Source organism: Eriocheir sinensis, chromosome 5 (assembly GCF_024679095.1).
Source record: "Eriocheir sinensis breed Jianghai 21 chromosome 5, ASM2467909v1, whole genome shotgun sequence".
Classification (NCBI taxonomy): domain Eukaryota; kingdom Metazoa; phylum Arthropoda; class Malacostraca; order Decapoda; family Varunidae; genus Eriocheir; species Eriocheir sinensis.
In genome coordinates this window covers 7,203,904-7,222,954 of record NC_066513.1, presented here as the reverse complement: position 1 = coordinate 7,222,954, position 19,051 = coordinate 7,203,904, and the positions used below count along the sequence as shown (strand labels likewise).

The 19,051-nt window shown below is 42.0% G+C and overlaps 1 protein-coding gene and 1 long non-coding RNA gene across 11 annotated transcripts in view; one reads left to right on the top strand and one right to left on the bottom strand.

The window, feature by feature from the left end:
- LOC126983880 (uncharacterized) overlaps positions 1–10,221 on the bottom strand; it is a 43,392-nt gene extending 33,171 nt beyond the window's left edge. The window contains exon 1 of the long non-coding RNA XR_007736280.1: positions 9,634–10,221. This is a non-coding gene — a long non-coding RNA (uncharacterized LOC126983880). The remainder of the gene's footprint in view (positions 1–9,633) is intronic.
- The window catches only part of LOC126983793 (adenylate cyclase type 9-like), a 418,782-nt gene that overhangs the window by 109,277 nt on the left and 290,454 nt on the right, over positions 1–19,051 (top strand). For 8 of the 10 annotated variants that reach the window (XM_050836960.1, XM_050836931.1, XM_050836953.1 and 5 more), the window contains exon 4: positions 14,164–14,310. The exons of the other annotated variants lie outside the window; for them this stretch is intronic. In XM_050836960.1, the coding sequence (XP_050692917.1) occupies positions 14,164–14,310 (147 nt within the window). The remainder of the gene's footprint in view (positions 1–14,163; positions 14,311–19,051) is intronic. 10 annotated transcript variants of the gene reach the window in all.

Below are 19,051 nucleotides of genomic sequence, written 5' to 3'. Positions count from 1 at the left end.
TTTTGTGTTCAAAAGGGGTTAAGTCACTTAATCCCTTAACCCCGGGCGACGACATATGTCGACATTACCTAAAAAGTCCCCCACCCCGGGTGACAACATATGTCGTCCTACCAATTTTTGAAAAAATGCGCCAATATTTGTGGCTTCCAGAACATTCTGGGAGTGAAAAATTCCATCATCCATCATCCCACGCACTCCCGCCCGCTTCCCGCCACCCCAAGCCATCCCCCAGGCCCCCCCCCCCTCCTTACTCCCTGTCATCCCCGTTTTGCGCCCGGCACCAACACACGCACGAGCATGTACTGCTGCCCCGGCACTCACTCACTCAGTACAAGTGACATACGGCAATCGTGGGCACGACAGTGAGGAATACAATGTGTAAACAGCTTGGTGTGGTAGGTATAAAAACACACAAAACGCGTAAACAATGCAACGCAATACGTAAACATTGGCAAACAAACAGACGGGGGAAGGAAATGTACATAATTTTTCAGTTTTATTTTGAAAATTACAATAATTTCTCAGTTTTAGCTATAAACAATGACATTCCACTGCAAACAATGCATTTTTTTTTTTGTATTTCTGCTTGCAGTAAAGGGGCCATAAGTCATGTATGGTCAACTTGACACTGAAAATTACAACTTTTTCACAAAAATTTCATGCAAACAAGAAGCAAACAACACTTGGAAATCGTTTTATTGGGGGGTTTTCTTGGTTGATAATGATACCACACACTCTTATATCATGAACAAACATAAATTTTTTTCAAAATTCGATGTTTTTTGGGGTGTAAACAATTATCGTGGACGTAAATAATCACCATTTGTGCATTTCTTCAATGGGTAAGGATGGCCAAACAACAGTATAACTCACATACGTCATTTTTACCTCCTCATTTCATATATATCACATAAAGAATTCGCTGTTTATGATGTAAGCAATGATGTTTGTTTGCCATTGTACCTCATATATTGCTACTATACACAGTCATAAGCAATGGAATGATGTTTTTTTTCATAAAAAAATGTACAATAATCCACTAAATTTAGATGTAAACAACCCATAAACAGCTTTTTTTTCTTTTTTTCAGGCCAGCCAACTCTGCAAACAAACAGTGTTCCGCGCTAGTACCATTTCACAGAAAAAGAAAAAAAAACGCGTGTTTCCCGCATACGTGCCCCACTTGTTTGTGCAAACAACCAAAATTCCTTGTGTAAACAAAGTGATACTGTGTATATATGAGCACAGTATTATATAAACAGTTCTGTGAGTGTAAGGTACAGTCGACGATAGAGAGTAGTGTCACGGTTTTCAGAATGTTTAGCCTGGTGGCGGTATCTGGCAACTATACCACGGTGGCGCATTCACTGGTGATGTTAGTGACGTGTATCAGTGTGTACCGTGTGTGTGTGACCGTGAAATTATAATATTGTATAATATTATATTATAATATAATGTAGTTAGAAATATACCAGATTACATGAATTCAATTTAGAAATGCAATAATGAATGTCTTCTACATGATGATGATGATGACGATGAGGTAAAACATCACGAACAGTCTGAAACACTTTTTCTTATTAAACTTTGAAAATACCGTGTGCAATGCTGTCCTTCACAGAGGCAGGCAGTAACTAATGCTCCTTACCATCAAACAGCAAATAGGCTTGAGGGTCTGTTTAACTCGCAGCCTAAATTCCCGTCACTATAAAGCCTCAAAGACAATTCAGATCATCAAAAATCTAAAATCATTTCTCTGTGAAGATTACGTAATATCTAAGTATAAATACGTGTGTGTGTGTGTGTGTGTGTGTGTGTGTGTGTGGTGAGTGCGAGTGCGGAAAAGCCCGCGGTCGACGCCGCCGTCATGTGAACGTTTATAGCCTATTATTACGTATAAATTTTTCAATAAAGAACAAGATCTCGGCTGTCAGGGATTTATTTTTTAAATTAAAAGGCATAACAATCTCCCTTAATAAGTGGAGTATATTTTTAAATGTATCATAGTTTGATAAAGAACTTAGAATTGCTCTTGACTAAATTTGACCGAAACTAAAAGCTCGTGTCAAAATGTAACGACAGAGCCTAAAGAAAAAATATTTATTAAGCGTTAGCGACGGGCACTTTTGATAAATATCTATCTTAAAATTATGGAGAGTGCACCTGTGACCACCGATCACCACAACAGTAAGATTTCGATAGGATGTAATAATTTTCATGTCGCGTGCAGGGGTTGCCAGATGTCGCTTTCTGAATGAAACTTACTGGACAGTGTGACACTACTCTATAGTCGACTGTATGTCCTGGTGTACTTGGAAGTGCCAATAAATGGGCGGCAAACTATCCTTTTATGCCCCCCCCCCCAATCTTTTTCATTGTCTGCGTACCGGTCAAACAACACCACCATCTTGAAGTACAAGGAATGTACTTTCATATGCCGTTTGGTTTATTGCCCTAGGTTAAGTAGTTTTTTATTTGGCGAATATTTTCCCAAGTGCGACTTTAGCCCAATTATTCCAGGCTGCAGCACAAGACCGCTGAAATATGCCCGGGGTTTAACTCTTTCAATCCGGTGATGCCGACGTCGGCGTCTGAAGGGCGTCCAACGTCATCACCATTAGTCCTCTTCTAAACCTCTTAATCTTCTTTCATTTCCTTTTAATTCTCTTCTAAACCTCTTTAAGAGGAAGTGGAAGAGGATTAAGAGGAATTTACAGGAGGATTGAAAGGTTTAGAAGAGGATTAATTCTCTTCCATTTCCTCTTGACCCTTTCCATACTGTGACGCCGACGTCTGCATCATGTATGGAAAGGGTTAACCCCTTCATTGCTAAACGCTCGCAGTGAGCGTTAGGCGTATTTGCTGGTGGTGCTAAACGCTCGCTGTGAGCTCCACCCACACTCAAATCTCCCGCGTATGAGAGTGTTCCAACACTAATTCTCACAACACAGGATTGCCAATTGAGTGGATTCTTCACTAAATTTGGTGGAAAATCATATCAGCCCAGCGCGGCAAATCTACGGATGAGTAACTGGTGGATGTTCTTGCCCAATATAGCGGCATTTTTGCATAGCTTCACCTATCACCGACTGATTCTCTGACCAAATAGTTGTAAATATTGCAGTTGGCAATACTCCCTTGCCAGAATCTGAAGAAAAGATGTCCACAGTTCCCTCAATACGGCTGATCATCCTGCATGCACCGACGTAAGTGTTAACATTCAACACTCCCTGAACGTGCATGTACGTTCGCAAGAGAGGCATACATAATCGACTCCTATAGATCTGGACCTCATCTTTCCAGTGGTGTTTTTGGTTTTTAGCTGTGATGAATAGTATTTGAGATACAGAGGTTAAAAGAGACCCCCCCATTGGGCTGCCTGACTGCGCCTGAGGGGATAGTCGCGTCCACACCGCATGCAAGGAAAGGGTTAAGGGTTAATTTTCTTCCTGACTGGTATCATTTTATATGAAGTAGTGGTAAGTAGTACTGTTATTCACTGTTACTTTCAAAAAGAGTTGCCGTTGTTGCTGTAAAAGCGATTGCCACCTTGTTTACATTTGTGGAGAGGTTTGCATTAATTTTAGTGCCATTGCTGCACTAAAACTTTACTAGCCAGTGACCCAAAGCTGAACCTTGACCTTATAAGACACAGGGTGATTTTTGGGGACATTTTTTTTGGAAAAAAAAGTGCATCTTATAAGCCGTCAAATACAATAATCCTGGAGCGGGACCGTGACGGAGCCAAACATCACCCTTCTTTCGACAGCTTGTGTGGCTCCCAGGGATTGAGAGATCACCATTGCCTTGGTCTTTTCAGGGGCAAAGCTCATCTGCCATATCAAGCGTAGTTGTTTGTTGACATCAGCAACCGCTTGTTGACAGTCTTGGTATGAGTAGGAGAGGGAGAGCATGCAGTAATCAGCTTATGCAAAGACTGCTGGCAGGCTCCTGAGAAGGTCATCAATGTACAGGTTCCAGGGGACAGGACTAAGCACAGATCCCTGAGGGACTGAGGCACCTACTGGGGGTTCCCTGGATTGCTGCCTGTGGCTGATGACATGGAGGCTTCTTCCTTGAAGGTAGTCGTTCATCAGTATCAGCAGGTATCCTTGGATGCCTTTGGCACGAAGCTTCTCCACCAAGCCCGTGTGCCACACCTGGTCAAAGGTACCCACGATGTTGAGAGTGACGACAAAGGTGTCCAGGCCGGTGTCCAGGGAGTCCTACCAATCCCTGGAGAGGAGCAGCAGGAGGTCTGAAGTGGAGTGGCCAGGTCTGAACTCGAACTGCTGGTCAGGAAGGAGGACGTTTTTCCTTGAGGTGGCAGATGATGGCCTCCACCACTATTCTTTTGAGTATTTTTCCAACTACAGTACCCTCTCGAGTTTTGTGCTCACTTTGTTCCGAAAGTATAGCGCTAAACTTGAGGATTGCGAAATTCAAGGTATTGAAAACACTGAAAAAACGATTATATGTTCCGGCCCGTGGAGATTTTTTTATTTTGTTTGTTTAAATATGGCCTATGGCACCGGTGGACTATCCATCTGGGCCTGATGGTTGGCCCCGAACCCGTCATAGCGCAGGCAACTGTTTTTAGTGGCACCATTATAATTGGCTCATGCTGCCCCCCGGAGCTAACTTTTTTTTCCTCCTTTACTCCCTTGTTATCTCAAAATACGTACCTTGGAAAAAGGAAGAAAACAGGAAGAGAGAACGGGTCATTTCAATGCCACAGATGAAGCCTTACAATTGGCTGAGCTCTGAAAATATGCTTGTGATTCGCTGGGAGTCCGATGATGTCATCACCGGTGCTCACCCAATCAGCGGCCTCACTGCCTTAAGGCAGTGTCACACTGGCCATTTTCCTCTAACCGTTATGGCTACTGGCAACGCCCGTACGCCCATCCTTGAGCGAGTTGTCAGTTGTCCGTGAGCTTGTGTCACACTGGGCCTTTTTCTTCCCACCGCGTTGGCGGCAGCTTGGGCAACCGGCAACTTTTCCCGGTGTGCATCACACACATAAGGGAAAATTAGAAGGGTGTGGGGGGGAGGGGCAGAAGGGAGAGTCAGGTCATGTCATGACACACACACACACACACACACACACAGAAAGGGAAATGAGAAGGGTGGGGGAAGGGAGGGGCAGAAGGGAGAGTCAGGTCATGTTTTGACCTAAGTCAGGTCATATCCTGACCAAAGCCCTGATCTGACTCTCCTTTCTGCCCCTCCCTCCCCACACCATTCTCATTTCCCTTCTCTGTGTATTTACCTAGTTGTAGTTTTACAGGGCCTGGGCTTTACGGTCGTGTGGTCCCGTCTCTGTATCTACATTTATCCAACTTTTCCTTAAAGCTATGCACACTCCTCGCTGATACTACATCCTCACTTAGTCTGTTCCAAACCTCTATATTTCTTTGCGGGAAGCTATATTTCTTTATGGCTCTCAAGCATCTTCCCTTCCTCAGTTTTTTATTATGTCCTCTTGTGTTCCTGGTGTGTGTGTATTTACCTAGTTGTAGTTTTACAGGGCCTGGGCATTATGCTCGTGTGTGACGTGTGTGTGTGTGCGTGACAAATCAGGACCTGACCTGACCTGAGTCAGGTCATGTTTTGACCAAAGCCCTGATCTGACTCTCCTGTCTGACCCATCCTCCCCACATCCTTCTCATTTTACCTTCTGTGTGTGTGTGTGACAGGTATGGACCTGACCTGACCTGAGTCAGGTCATGTCCTGACCAAAGCCCTGACCTGACTCTTCTTTCTGACCCTTCCTCCCCACACCCTTCTCCTTGTTGTCATCCTCTTTATCTCACCTTTCACGAGAGGGGCTCATAACCAGAGTGAAGCTACACACCTCCTCTCGAGTCGGGGGCTCGTGTGGTATTGAGGCTGCGCCGAGTTGAACCAAACGTAACAGGGAGGAGACGGCAGGAAGTTCAAACGCGGTTAACATGTTAACACTTTCACGCACACCCAACCATCTGATTTTCTCATCCAAAACGACACCTAACTGGCTATTGGGGGGGGCTTCATTTTGGTACCTTGAGCACGCGGTATAAATTTTTTAAAACACGCTCATTGAATCTTTTGCTCGGTTCGCTTTTATGAAACTATATACATTCCACTGTAAATTGTAAGCTCTTTCATATGGAAAGAAAAAAAAAATAATGTTTGTTTTATATTTTACCGAGATATCGTGAGTTGAAGTGACACGAACCGATTTCTGAGATGAAAAAACTCATATTTTCACATAGAAGGAGAAAAAATATAACAAATTGCGTTATATAACAAAAGAAGCGGACATTTATGAGCTAATTAGCGCAACAAACGGAATTTTGAATCACCAATTATAACGGTCATAAATTTGAAAAAAACTAAAAAAAAAGATTTAAAAAAAAAGTTCACTTTTTGCCACTTATCTCCATAACTGTTATAATTTTTTCATTTTTTATCGTTTCATCTCAACCCTTTCTCTGCGTGTGGGACGGGACGCGACTATCCCCTCAGGCGCAGTCAGGCAGCCCAGTGGGGAGTCTCTTTTAACCTCTGTATCTCAAAAACTATTCATCACAATTAAAAAACAAAAACACCATTGGAAAGAGGAGGCCCAGATCTATAGGAGTCGGTTATGTATGCCTCTCCTGCGAACGTACATGCACGTTCAGGGAGTGTTGAATGTGAACACTTACATCAGTGCGTGCGAGATGATCATCCATATTGAGGGAACTGCGGACATCTTTCCTTGAGATTCTGGCAAGGGAGTATTGCCAACTGCAATATTTACAACTATTTGGTCAAAAAATCAGTCAGGTGATAGGTGAAGCTATGCAAAAATGGCCCTATATTGGACAAGAACATCCACCAGTTACTCATCCGTAGAATTGCTGCGCTGGGCTGATATGATTTTCCACTGAATTTAGTGAAGAACCCACTCAATTGGCAAACATGTTTTGTGAAAAATTGTGTTGGAACACACTCATACGCGGGAGATTTGAGTGCGGCTGGAGCTCGCAGCGAGCGTTTAGCACCACCAGCAAATACGCCTAATGCTCGCTGCGAGCATTTAGCAATGAAAGGGTTAAAGAACAGATTATTACCTAAACAATGGTTGTTTCATCATCATCATTTCATCGACGCCTGCTCCTAGGAGCTCCCACCAGGGGATGGCCACGGCAGAAGAGTGTCCAACTTTCTCTATCCAGACACTCCCTCCTTGCCTGCTCAAAGTTTGTCAAAGATATTTCCCCCCTCTCCCTAACGTACTCCTGCACCCTATCCCTCCATTTCACTGGAGGTCGTCCTCTAGCATTCCCACCCTCTATCTCACTCACATACACCCTTCTGGTCATCTTACTCTTCTCCATTCGCCCCATGTGGCCAAACCACTTTAAAGTCTGTCGCTTCACTTCTTCCACCACTCCACAATTCTTCTCTTCACCCACGTGACACATTCCAAAACACTCATACACACTTTCATTACTCATTCCATCCATTTTACTCACACCACAAGCACTCCTCAAATAACTCATTTCCACTGCCTGCACTCTAGACCTCTGACTTTCATTCCAGGCCCACGTTTCACTTGCATATGTGAGGGTTGGTACTATTATTGTATTTCTCAAATCCCTCTTTACCTCCATGCTCACAATTCTGCCATTCATGATGTGTCCCAAAGACCCTACCACCCTTCTTCCTTGCAATGCCCTTTCTCTTATATCTCCCTCCATACCACCATGCTTACACATAACTGATCCAAGGTACTTAAAATCATTGACCCCCTCCATTTCTTCACCATTCAAAATTATTTTGCATTCTTTTTCACATTCAATTCCCACTCCATATGGGCATACAAAATCTACAACCTCACTTCTACTTCGCTCACAAACCATCACTGTACTTTTGTTGACCTTTACTTTCAGCTTTCTCCTTTTACTGACACTATCAAAAACACTGACCAAATTTTGTAAGTCACTTTCATTTTCTGCAATGAGCACCGTGTCATCACCAAACAGTATTGAATTCAGTACCCACCTCCTTCCCTCATCGAACAGTCTTACTCCAACTTCCCCAACTTTGCCGTCCTTTTCTCTAATAACACCATCCATATAAATATTGAATAACCACGGTGACATGACACACCCCTGCCTTAACCCTTTCCTTGCGCGTGGTGCGGACGCGATTATCCCCTCAAGCTCAGTCGGGCAGCCCAATGGGGAGTCTCTTTTAACCTCTGTATCTCAAAAACTTTTCATCACAGCTAAAAACCAAAAACACGTCACAAATATTTTTTCTAAGCTTTCCATCTACTGCCACATAATGAATCAATCCTTTTTGCTCATAGTCTTCTCCCCTCCTCCATGTGTGTCGGTGGATATTCTTGTGCTAGAAGGTGTTTGCTAGGAACATTCCCCTCTCAGCACAGACATCCACCAGGCACTCTCCATTTTCATTCTTCCCAGGTATCCCCCATTTTCCCACCACATCCATCACACATTCATCACCTGCTTTAGCATTCATATCTCCCATCATCATAAGTTTCCTTTCTTTCTCAAAGCTCTTCAGACATGAATTCACTTCCTCCCAAAAAGCTTCCCTTTGTCCTTTTTAACTTTTCACATTTACTGGTGCATAAATACACACCCATGCATACTTTACTAAACCTACTTTTCCTTTCACCCACACAATTCTTGATCCCTTCCAACCATAATCAGTCACACCATTCCACACCCTTTCAGACATCACACTAGCACATCCTTCCTTACTCTTGCCTCTATACTTCTCATCTATCCCCGTCCATACACCCCCCCCAGGCACACCCTCCCACGTACCTTCTCTACCATCACTCACACCAGTTCCTTGAATATGTGTTTCACTCACTCCCAACACATCCACTCAACCATTCACAAAATTTTCCATCATCACTCTCCTCTTTTCCTCACCACCTAAACCATTCACATTTATAGACACAAGTCTCAAGACTTGCTCCTTGTCCGGGCTAAAAATATTAAAAACAGCTGATGGTCGCTGCCACCCTCCCTGATGGTTCTACCCCGCTGGGTATACTAACGGTGCGTACCGCGTGAAGGTAAGGATGGGGTAGGCTACCTTCCCCAGCCGTATTGCTCTTTTCCCAATACCCCAAAACAAGGGAGCTCTACGCATCGGCAACAACGCACCTTGGATTAACCTCATTGGTTATGATACTGCCACTGCCACTGAAGTTTCAGATTTTTTATATGACGTACAGGTAACTCGATTTATGCGAGTTTGGTTTACGCGTTTTTTAAATAACGCGGGGTCCAAAATTCAAATAAATGATTAATTTGCATGTTTTTTTCACTTATATGCGATATTTTATGGAGTGGCCACCAGATGTCTCACACAACTGGACTCACTCGGCGCCGCGGCCACACAGCTGAGCTCAGTTCTTCCCGCGCACCACTTGAACAACAATACAGTACCCATGCTGCCACGCTCTCTCTCTCTCTCTCTCTCTCTCTCTCTCTCTCTCTCTCTCTCTCTCTCTCTCTCTCTCTCTCTCTCTCTCTCTCTCTCTCTCTCTCTCTCTCTATCTCTATCTCTCTCTCTCTCTCCACTGAATGAAGTGAATATTTATTTTTCGACAGAAACCTACCTCTTGTTTGATTTACATTGTTTTTGATTTACGTGACCTCTTCAAGGACACAATACTCACGTAAATTGAGAGTTACCTGTGTAGTTGATAAGTTAGGCTTGAAAGAAAAAAATATTTGGTAACCCTGCCCCCCGCCACACACTAATCCGTCTGCAACCGCTCGAGAGAGTCAACTGAAGAGATTTTTTGTTTGCGTCACCAGTCACCCAGGAAAATTTCCCAGCAAGAAGGGTCTAGCAGCTTACCTCAAGCTGACATGTGCTAGCCTGTCTACAGACAAAGTATCATGCGTCAATGAGAATTACAAAATTTTTGGTGAATTTTTTCTCCTAGTGATGCGAGTCACATCAATCAGAAGCTGTGCTTTTTGACCAGACAACTATAGTGACGTGTATGTCGCGTCCACGTGTGCAATAGTGTTAATAAGTCAGTCTCTCTCTCTCTCTCTCTCTCTCTCTCTCTCTCTCTCTCTCTCTCTCTCTCTCACACACACACACACATACACACACATAGATTATAATATAGATGGTTAGAAAGGAAGGGAAAGGTCGAGGAACAGCAAGTTGAAACTTGTTGAAGAGGCTCCCCCCACTCTCTCTCTCTCTCTCTCTCTCTCTCTCACACACACACACACACACACACACACACACACACACACACACACACACACACACCCTGAAGGGGGGAGGTAGAAGGAAGGAAGAAAGAATGAAAGAGAACAGAGACAGGGCGGTGGGGCAGGGAGGGGAGGCTGCGTCCTTGAGCCGAGGGGGTGGTGAGATAAGCACTCACTACCCAGCCACTTGGCAACTCAAAGGAAGAGGAACTCCACATCTCCCACACATACACATATATCATTTCTTTCTCATTATTTTTGTTATTTTCTGTTAGAATTGATTGTTACTGTCAAGTACAAATGCGCGTAAGACACACTTACGTTATTACACTATAATAACATTGAAAGTCAAATAAGACACTGTATCATATATGGAGTCTCTAGGCAGAGTCAGAACAAAATACGGGATCACTCAGCACCAACTAAAACTAAATGTTTAAATGTAATAAAGACGCCAGCATAGGCTTTGCCGTCAGGAGTCCGACGTCGCCGTCGCCGTATATTGTACTGAGCGCTTCAGGACGCCGACGACGGCGTCGCCGTATGTTGTACTGGGCGCTTCAGAATGGCGACGTCGGTGTCGCAGTATAGAAAGGGTTAAGGTAGTGTGCGTGACGCCAATGATAAGTAAACGTGACCTGTACATGTCAAAGCAGCGTGAAACTCAGGGTGATAATGCACGAAAGTCGGGATTGTCAGAATTTAGGTTTAACCGTGAAACTCAAGGATTGCGAAACTCGGATAGTGTGAAACTTGAGAGGGTACTGTACAGTACCCTCCTGAGATTCGCGCTTGCTTCGTTCCGAAGATACAGCACTAAACTGGAGGATTGTGAAACTCGGGGTATTGAAAACACTGAGCTTATTTGTTCCGGCCCGTAAAGAAGCTGACTTTTTTTTCCACTTTACTCTCTTGTTATCTCAAAATACGTACCTTGGAAAGAGGAAGAAAATGGGAAGAGAGGACGGGTCATTTTGAAGCCGCAGCTGAAGGTGGCTGCTTTATGATTGGCTGACTTCTGAAAACACGCTTATGATTTGCTGTCAGTCCGATGATGTCATCGATGGCGCTCACGCAAACAGTGGCCTCGCTGCCTTAAGGCAGTGTCACACTGGCCATTTTCCTCCAACCGTTGGGGCTACAGGGAATGCCTGTACACCCCATCAGGAATGAGCTGTTGGTTGTCCACGCATAAGCTCGTGTCACACTGGTCCTTTTTACTCCAACCGCATTGGCGGTAGAGGAAAGAAGCATCTACAACTTCTCTGGGGCTGGATTCATAAAGCTCAGCGGTAGCAACTACAAGTTATTAGCTGTCTGAATTCGTGCATTGTCAAAACATTGATGATATCATGAGGCGCGCTAACTACAGAAGCCCCCCGCCGTTCATGGCCTCACTGTTCGTGGATTCGCTTATACGCGGGTAGGGTATTTGCGACATCCCCCGTCGAACGCAGATGAAAACTTGCGTATATGCGGTCTGTAGTGCCCAGCTCGAACGTTGCGCAATGTAAACAAAGAAACCGTCCCTGGGGCTGGATGTACAGGACTGTATCTTTCTAAAGGAAACTTACGTATTTTTGCTTTCTAAACGTCAAAATTTGATTTAAGGGTCATACTCATGCATGGAAGGCTGCAATGCTATTCACACTACATATTTCTCCGTGGGTCTGATGTTTGGCTGACAGGATCATGGTGGTTAAGAACCACAGTTATCCTATGTGCACTGTTGTGAAAATTCATTAAAATGCACATTCGTGAAAGTTAGCTAAAGTCCTTTCCTACACTCCCATTGCTAACAACCCTAGGCCTGCCCTATCACCTGCACCCTATTCTACTCTTCCACTTACGGTAGTCCTGGACTGACCCAGCCAATTATCGCCCCATCTCTTTAACATTGATTCCATGTAAAATTTTCAAACACATATACACAAACACATAATGAATCACCTTGACACAAACAACATCCTTACTGACTCACAACACGGCTTTCGACCTAAACGCTCATGTGAATCGCAACTCATTACTACATATCACAACATTACGAGGCTACCTGACCGACGTGACATTAAACAAGTTGACGCTATTGTTTTAGATTTTGCCAAAGCCTTTGACAAAGTCCCGCACAAAAGACTGACATTAAAATTGAAATACTTCGGTATTTCAGGACCTATTCTTCACTGGATCACTGCATTTCTTACTAACAGGACTCAACGTGTTCTTCTTGACGGATCTTCATCTGACACTGTCCCTGTTTCTTCAGGTGTCCCACAGGGCACTGTTCTAGGCCCCCTTCTTTTCCTCCTGTACATTAACGATCTTCCACTCTCAACGCCTAACTCTTCCACTAGACTATTAAATTTTGCCATCAATAGTTTGCTGTTTAGAGCAGTAAAGACTACTGACGACTGCAGACCGCTACAAAAAGACTTGGACTCCCTCCAGTGGTGGGAGCACACCTGGCAGATGTATTTCCGCCCTGACAAGTGCAAACTGTTAAGATTCACTAGAGCTCACAACCCCATCCATCACACTTACACTCTCCATAATTCAGACCTAGAATCAGTGCACACACACAAGTATCTTGGTGTCCACCTCTCCATTAACCTAAAGTTCAGCACTCACATAGACCACATCAGTGCTACAGCCAACCGAACTCTGGGTTCCTGAGGAGGAATTTATATAACTGCACACCTGACATTAAACACATAGCTTATGACACACTTGTGAGACCAACACTTGAATACTGCTCCACAGTATGGGATCCTTACACACACAGAAACATTGATAAGTTAGAACAAATCAACACCAAGGCGGCTAGGTTCATTACAAATAATAACACTCAAACGCCTGGCATTACAACACGGATCAAACAACAAATAAACATGGAACCTCTTCACATACACAGATAAGTGCACAGACTTACTACAAGATCACAAACACTCACATTGACATTGACCCACATACATACTTACACAACACAAACAGTCAAGGTACTCGTAACACACACGTCCATAAATACCAAACATATCACACTAACACTGACGCATGCAAGCACTCATACTTTCCATGCACCATACATGACTGGAACAGCCTCCCTCAACAGATTTTAGACTGCGGTACAATAGAGTCATTCAGAAAACAAATACAGACTCACTTGTCACCACAACACACCAACTCCAACAATGACACTTAATTCACTTCCCTCCCTTGCACACTCGGCTCTCCCATCCCCCCAACAGCCAACACAAATATGCATGTTATGCTCCTGTACGGGTGCCCTGCACATTATCGTTCAGATCCAGATCCAGATCCAGATAGAATATAGTAAGTGTTACTCAATATTTGGGGTGACACAGAGACTGATTTCAAAGAAAATGTAGCATGTAAGTAATTAGCTTTCAAACAGCTTTCCTTAAAAAACTGGTTCCTCTATCAGTTCATCATGTTAGAATTAAGTAATGTAGGGATTAACATGGCAGGGCTTCATGTTTCTAAAAGAAAGGTTTCCAGAAACACAGATACTAGTTTATTTGATATGTCCAGCAATGTCAGCTGTTGATGATATGCCCAAACTTCCTGGGTCACCCTTTATGCATATGTATACTGTGGTTTTGTGTATAAATTGGTAGTAATTGTAGTGGCTCCTTACACTGAGTGCTCATTGTGTTTCTCTTGTCATTGTGTCAGGGCTTAGTACTTTATTTTGATTTTGCATAAAATGGACTAGTTTTTTTTTACTAGACATGTAACTCATATTACCAATGTTATGTGTTTTTTGCCTTGATCAATTACACTCCTCTTTGTTGATATGAATGTTAGAATCAGGTATGTTGTGTTTTCTTTTTTATTCTCATTGGAAAATTGCTTGTTGCACTGCAGTAAATGTGCACTTTCAATATTTTCCAAGAGCCATCAGTTGTTGGTGTCTGTGGTGATGTCTGTCTCCCTGAGCCTGGCGAGTCTGCTGCCCTACTCCCTCCACCAGCCTTCCTCTACTCTGCCCCGGTTGGGCCCAGACCTTACAGCAGTGGGCATGTTTGCCATATGTATTGAAGTGAGTGTGCCAGGCAATATGTACAGCTTGGGACACAGGGATGGGTGGCCAGAGAGCTGCAGTCATATTCAGGAGTTACATGGGCTGTAGTAGCAATAAAAGTCAATTCCTAATGCAGCTTTTGTCCTTTTCTGGAAACATATACAGTAAAGGTCCAATAATCTCAGTGGCAGTGGACTGAAGGTCATTTGAAGTATCAAATTGTTTGGATTATTGACATGTTTTATTATTAACCAGTAATGTATAGAAGTGCTGAATATCTGTTTTAGGAAAGTAAATCCATGTAAAGAGATCAGATCCAGAGATAATAAAGGCACAAAAAGTAAAGCATGTTCCCAAAAGGCCAAGCAAGGAGGTGTTTTCGGAAAGGCGAACCCCTCTGACAATCATGGAATTAAATCAAGGCTGGTTGAGTGCTGCATTTTCACTTAATTTATTCACTTTTACTCATTTATTATATTTTTATCTAATTACTGTACTGTGCAAAACTCCTTAAACCTACTGTACTTGTCTCTTTATCAGTTTTCCTTGTTGTCTTCAAGCACTTGCTTAGGAATATTACTTGTTGAAGCTGTGGAATCCATCTTTCTGGCAATATAGGCTATGACACGGTCCGACAAGTAGCTAACATTTGGCTGTCAACATCTAGACTAAATTTGAATATCTCCTGAGTCTCCTATTTCTTGTCCTCGCTGCTCGGTGCCACTCAGTGCATTTGGTGCCTCATTTTTTAATTTTCATTTTTGGAATTTTTGCTAGCAGCCCCTTTAGAAAATCTGCATTATTGGGATTTTTGGATTATCTGTTTTCAGATTATTGGACTTTTACTGTACATTGTTAAACTGCTCAATGAATATACCTGGAAATGATAAGCAGTATCAGTGCATCAGAGAGAGAGAGAGAGAGAGAGAGAGAGAGAGAGAGAGAGAGAGAGAGAGAGACAGAGATAGAGAGAGAGGGCATTTGTGTGTGCATTAATTTGTTAATGTGTGAAGCCTTTTTTCCTAAAAGTTTTGAGAAATTCCCTTATTTAAGTAAGGTAAAAATAAAATCATTCAAACTAAAGCAATTAGTAGGTCTTGTTTGCAGTTGCTGTATCTGTTTTCATCCTATCAGTGTAACTGCCAAAGAATGACTAAGCAGTGATGAAAAATCATTTAACTCGTTAATGGAATAGCTGTCAGTGTTGTGTTAACCTCATTGTAGCCCATTTGACAATCCTAAGTAATTGACTTTCGAGAAATAATTTAATTTCTGAACAGTTTTGTACAAGATCCTTTTTTATTAATTCAGCCTCCTCCATTGATATACTCAATGTTCAGCCAGATTCTTACCCACATGGTTTTATATTGAAACTCAACATATTTATTTTGCATCCATTCTTACGAAAACTAGGTTTTAGATGTTCGTTTGAATCACCTATTCAAAATATCACTGAATATATTTGAAGCGCCGTGCGTAGAAAGGGAGACACGACACCCTTGGCCAGACTCGTTTTTTTGCATATAACACTAATTTCATCCTTCTTCTATCCAATGGTAGTGGATGTGACTTCCTTGCACCGTTAGAAGTAAGTTAGAAAGTCCCTACAAAATGTGTGTTCCCTCACTCCTATTGACACCCCGTGCCTGCGGCCCGGGAGCGCGGGCACAAGAGAACGGAGTCACATCCCAGGCGGCAGGGTACAGAGGGGGTGACAGGGAGGTGACGTCAAGCCACGCAAACCCAGCAGCCAATTAGCAGACAGTCTGGCGCCATGCCTACCCAACAGCCAATCAGTGGACAGTCTGGCTGGCGAAGCCATGACTCAGACAACAGAGTCCCTTTACACACGCTGTTGTGATAGCTTACTCTCTGTGACACTACCGATTTTCTGCGTATAGCAACAGATTTACACACACACATCACAGAATTGTACTTGTTATTAGCTTCATTTAAAAAGAATGAACAAGATAGCTCAAAAAATAACTGAGTTACACGTGTTTGAATTTTGCCAAACTTTGACGTCATTTTCTGACTTTTTTTGTGGTGTGTGATTCCCCTTCTACGTGCGGTGCTTCATTTGTTCTATTACTATATAACCTAGTATTCACAGTGTACAATTATTTTTTTGATAGGGTCATCCATTTTCTTTGAAGCATGTTTCATTATGGATTCATATACAGTGGCAAAGACTTCTTAGACACCTTTGAATATTTGATGCCTTAAGTTGAACACAGTATCCCTGTATTAATTCATAAAATATACACATCCTCTTTGCTGTTGTAAGTTGCTTAGAAGCTTTTGTCCTTACTATTCATAATTGTTTTTGTAGAGTTGGAACCTGATGCTAATGTACACTTTTACTTTACTAAGCTCCCATATAAATCTTTAAACTGTCTGCCAAAATATTGAACTAAATCTAAATAAAGAATCTTGAAAAACAGTTAATATGTAATATTTGAAATAATCATGCATGCTCTAAAACATAAACATTACCTAGGAGGCTCATGTGAATTCAGAACTATCACATAGAAAATCATGACTTTAAGGTGTTTTGAGGAACTTAAGGGGAGACTAAGGGCTTCTAGAAAAAAAATGGAGAATTAAAAGTTTAAACATTGCATATGAATAGTTTTGGAGAGCCATTTTTTCTGCAAATATGAATATATGTCACTCATGTCAGGTCATGGACATGTCACTCACTAGAGACATTCTAGAGGCTGTAATTTCACTTCCTAGACACATGATATTTGAGGTATATATAGATATCTGTATACACAACTTCTAATGGATAAACCTTTTTGGATTTGCAAATGCTTAATTTTTGACATGATATGACATTACCATTGTTTGCATGGTGCAGCTTTGCTACCATCTATACTGTCTATTTATTTGTAGCTTGCAACTGGATCCTAGGCTGCTTTTTTAAGCTCGTCGCTGATTGGACAGTGGCCTGAAGCAGCTTTCTCCCACCCATCATAGAAACAGACCTTGCCACATACAAGTTTTACTTTTATGCTCTTTTGCAAACACTCATGTTGCATAATACACACTTGGTTTCTTCATCAATGGTCAGTAGAAAGATTGCAGATTACAACTGTGCTAAAACAACTTAGTTGACTAAAAATAAAGGAAGTAATGTGAGTTGAAGTCAAAGACAGGGCTATAAATGTTTATTCTGCTTTTTATTTCATGCTATTTTTTTCATAGAATTATCAAGCTACTGTAAAAACAAACAATGCCATCTGTTAAAGGAAATTTTTCTGAAGATGATAGTGTCAACAGATTATCCATATGTAAGAAAGGGAGGGAAGTATGCAAGTTTTTATAGGAATTTAATAAATTGTAATATTAGGCTATCTTGAAAGTGCCCCAGTTGAAGTGTGTTTTTATGCCACAAAGCCACTTCTCCATCACCCACAACTGTGTATAAAACCTTGCTTACCTCCTAACCTTTCTAACTTATCAATAATCTGTTGATACCATTGTCTTCTGAAGAATTTTCTTTATCAGAATGCATTGTTTATTTATACAGTAGCTTGATAATTCTATGAAAAACCAGAATGGAATAAGAAGCAGTGTAAACATTTATAACCCCGTCTTCGACTTTCTTTCTTTATTTTTTGTCAGTTTAAGTTGTTTTTAGTAAAGTTGTAATCTGCAAATTTCCTACTGACCAATGATGAAGAAATGAAGTGTGTATTATGCAATGTGAGTGTGCTGCAGAGCATGAAAGTAAAAATTGTTTGTGGCGAGGTCTGTTTCTACGATGGGTGGGAGAAGGCTGCCTCAGGCTGCTGTCCAATCAGTGATGTACCTAAAAAAGCAGCGTAGGATCCAGTTACAAGCTACAAATAGACAGTATAGTTCCTATAATTTTTCATATTTCTTTTCACACATCAAAAAATGATTATAGAATTGTTTTCTTCATTGGCAGCTTTAGACTCCCTCAATTCAAAGTAAAAATATTAACAATTAGATTTTTTCAGATTTTTTTCAAGATTGACTTAAAATTTTTCCTTCATGCATCTCTTATGAATAACTTTAGATGCATCAAATTTGCATACATTATTCATTTGGGATATGGTATATAACACAGTAGAAATCAATGACTTACCTCAAGTATTACTACTAATATCAAGCTGGATCCTTTCCCCTGTCATTCTCTGTCATGTTTTTTGCACCTTTGCCAGTATATATTGTTTACTGGAGCTAAGGTTACACATGGTAAATTGAGGCTAGTAGTGTAGGTGGAAGGCTGAGGTGAATCATGTAAATCAGTCAGCAGGGCGGCATGTTGTGCACTGAAAAGTCGGTCAGTCTCTGATCATTTCCTCACTAAAGCAGAAGCTGGAATGTAGGTGACAAGATGTATATCAAGGCCAGTGGTGGAGTTACAAGGCTGAGGCAAGCTGGAGGAGCTAGTCAGCTGAGTGGCATATTGCAATCCCAGCTGACACCTCACATGAAGAGAGGGGTGGCATGGAGTCATTGGACTGTTTTATATCCTCCTTCCTAAGGTCTTCCTTTTCTTTTCTTTAGTTGTTAAAGCTTTATATTTTTGCTATTCATCAGCATCATTGCAAAATTGCAATGAAAATATAGCTGTATAAGTGGAGTGGAGGCAACGTTCATCCTTGTGATTTTGCAAAGCACTTGCCTCTCTGTATGAGTTAGCAACCCAGCCACTGATCAGTCCATGTGTCCATGATCAGTGTTGCCATACATTTTCACTCCAGAGAAGAAGAATATGTATGTA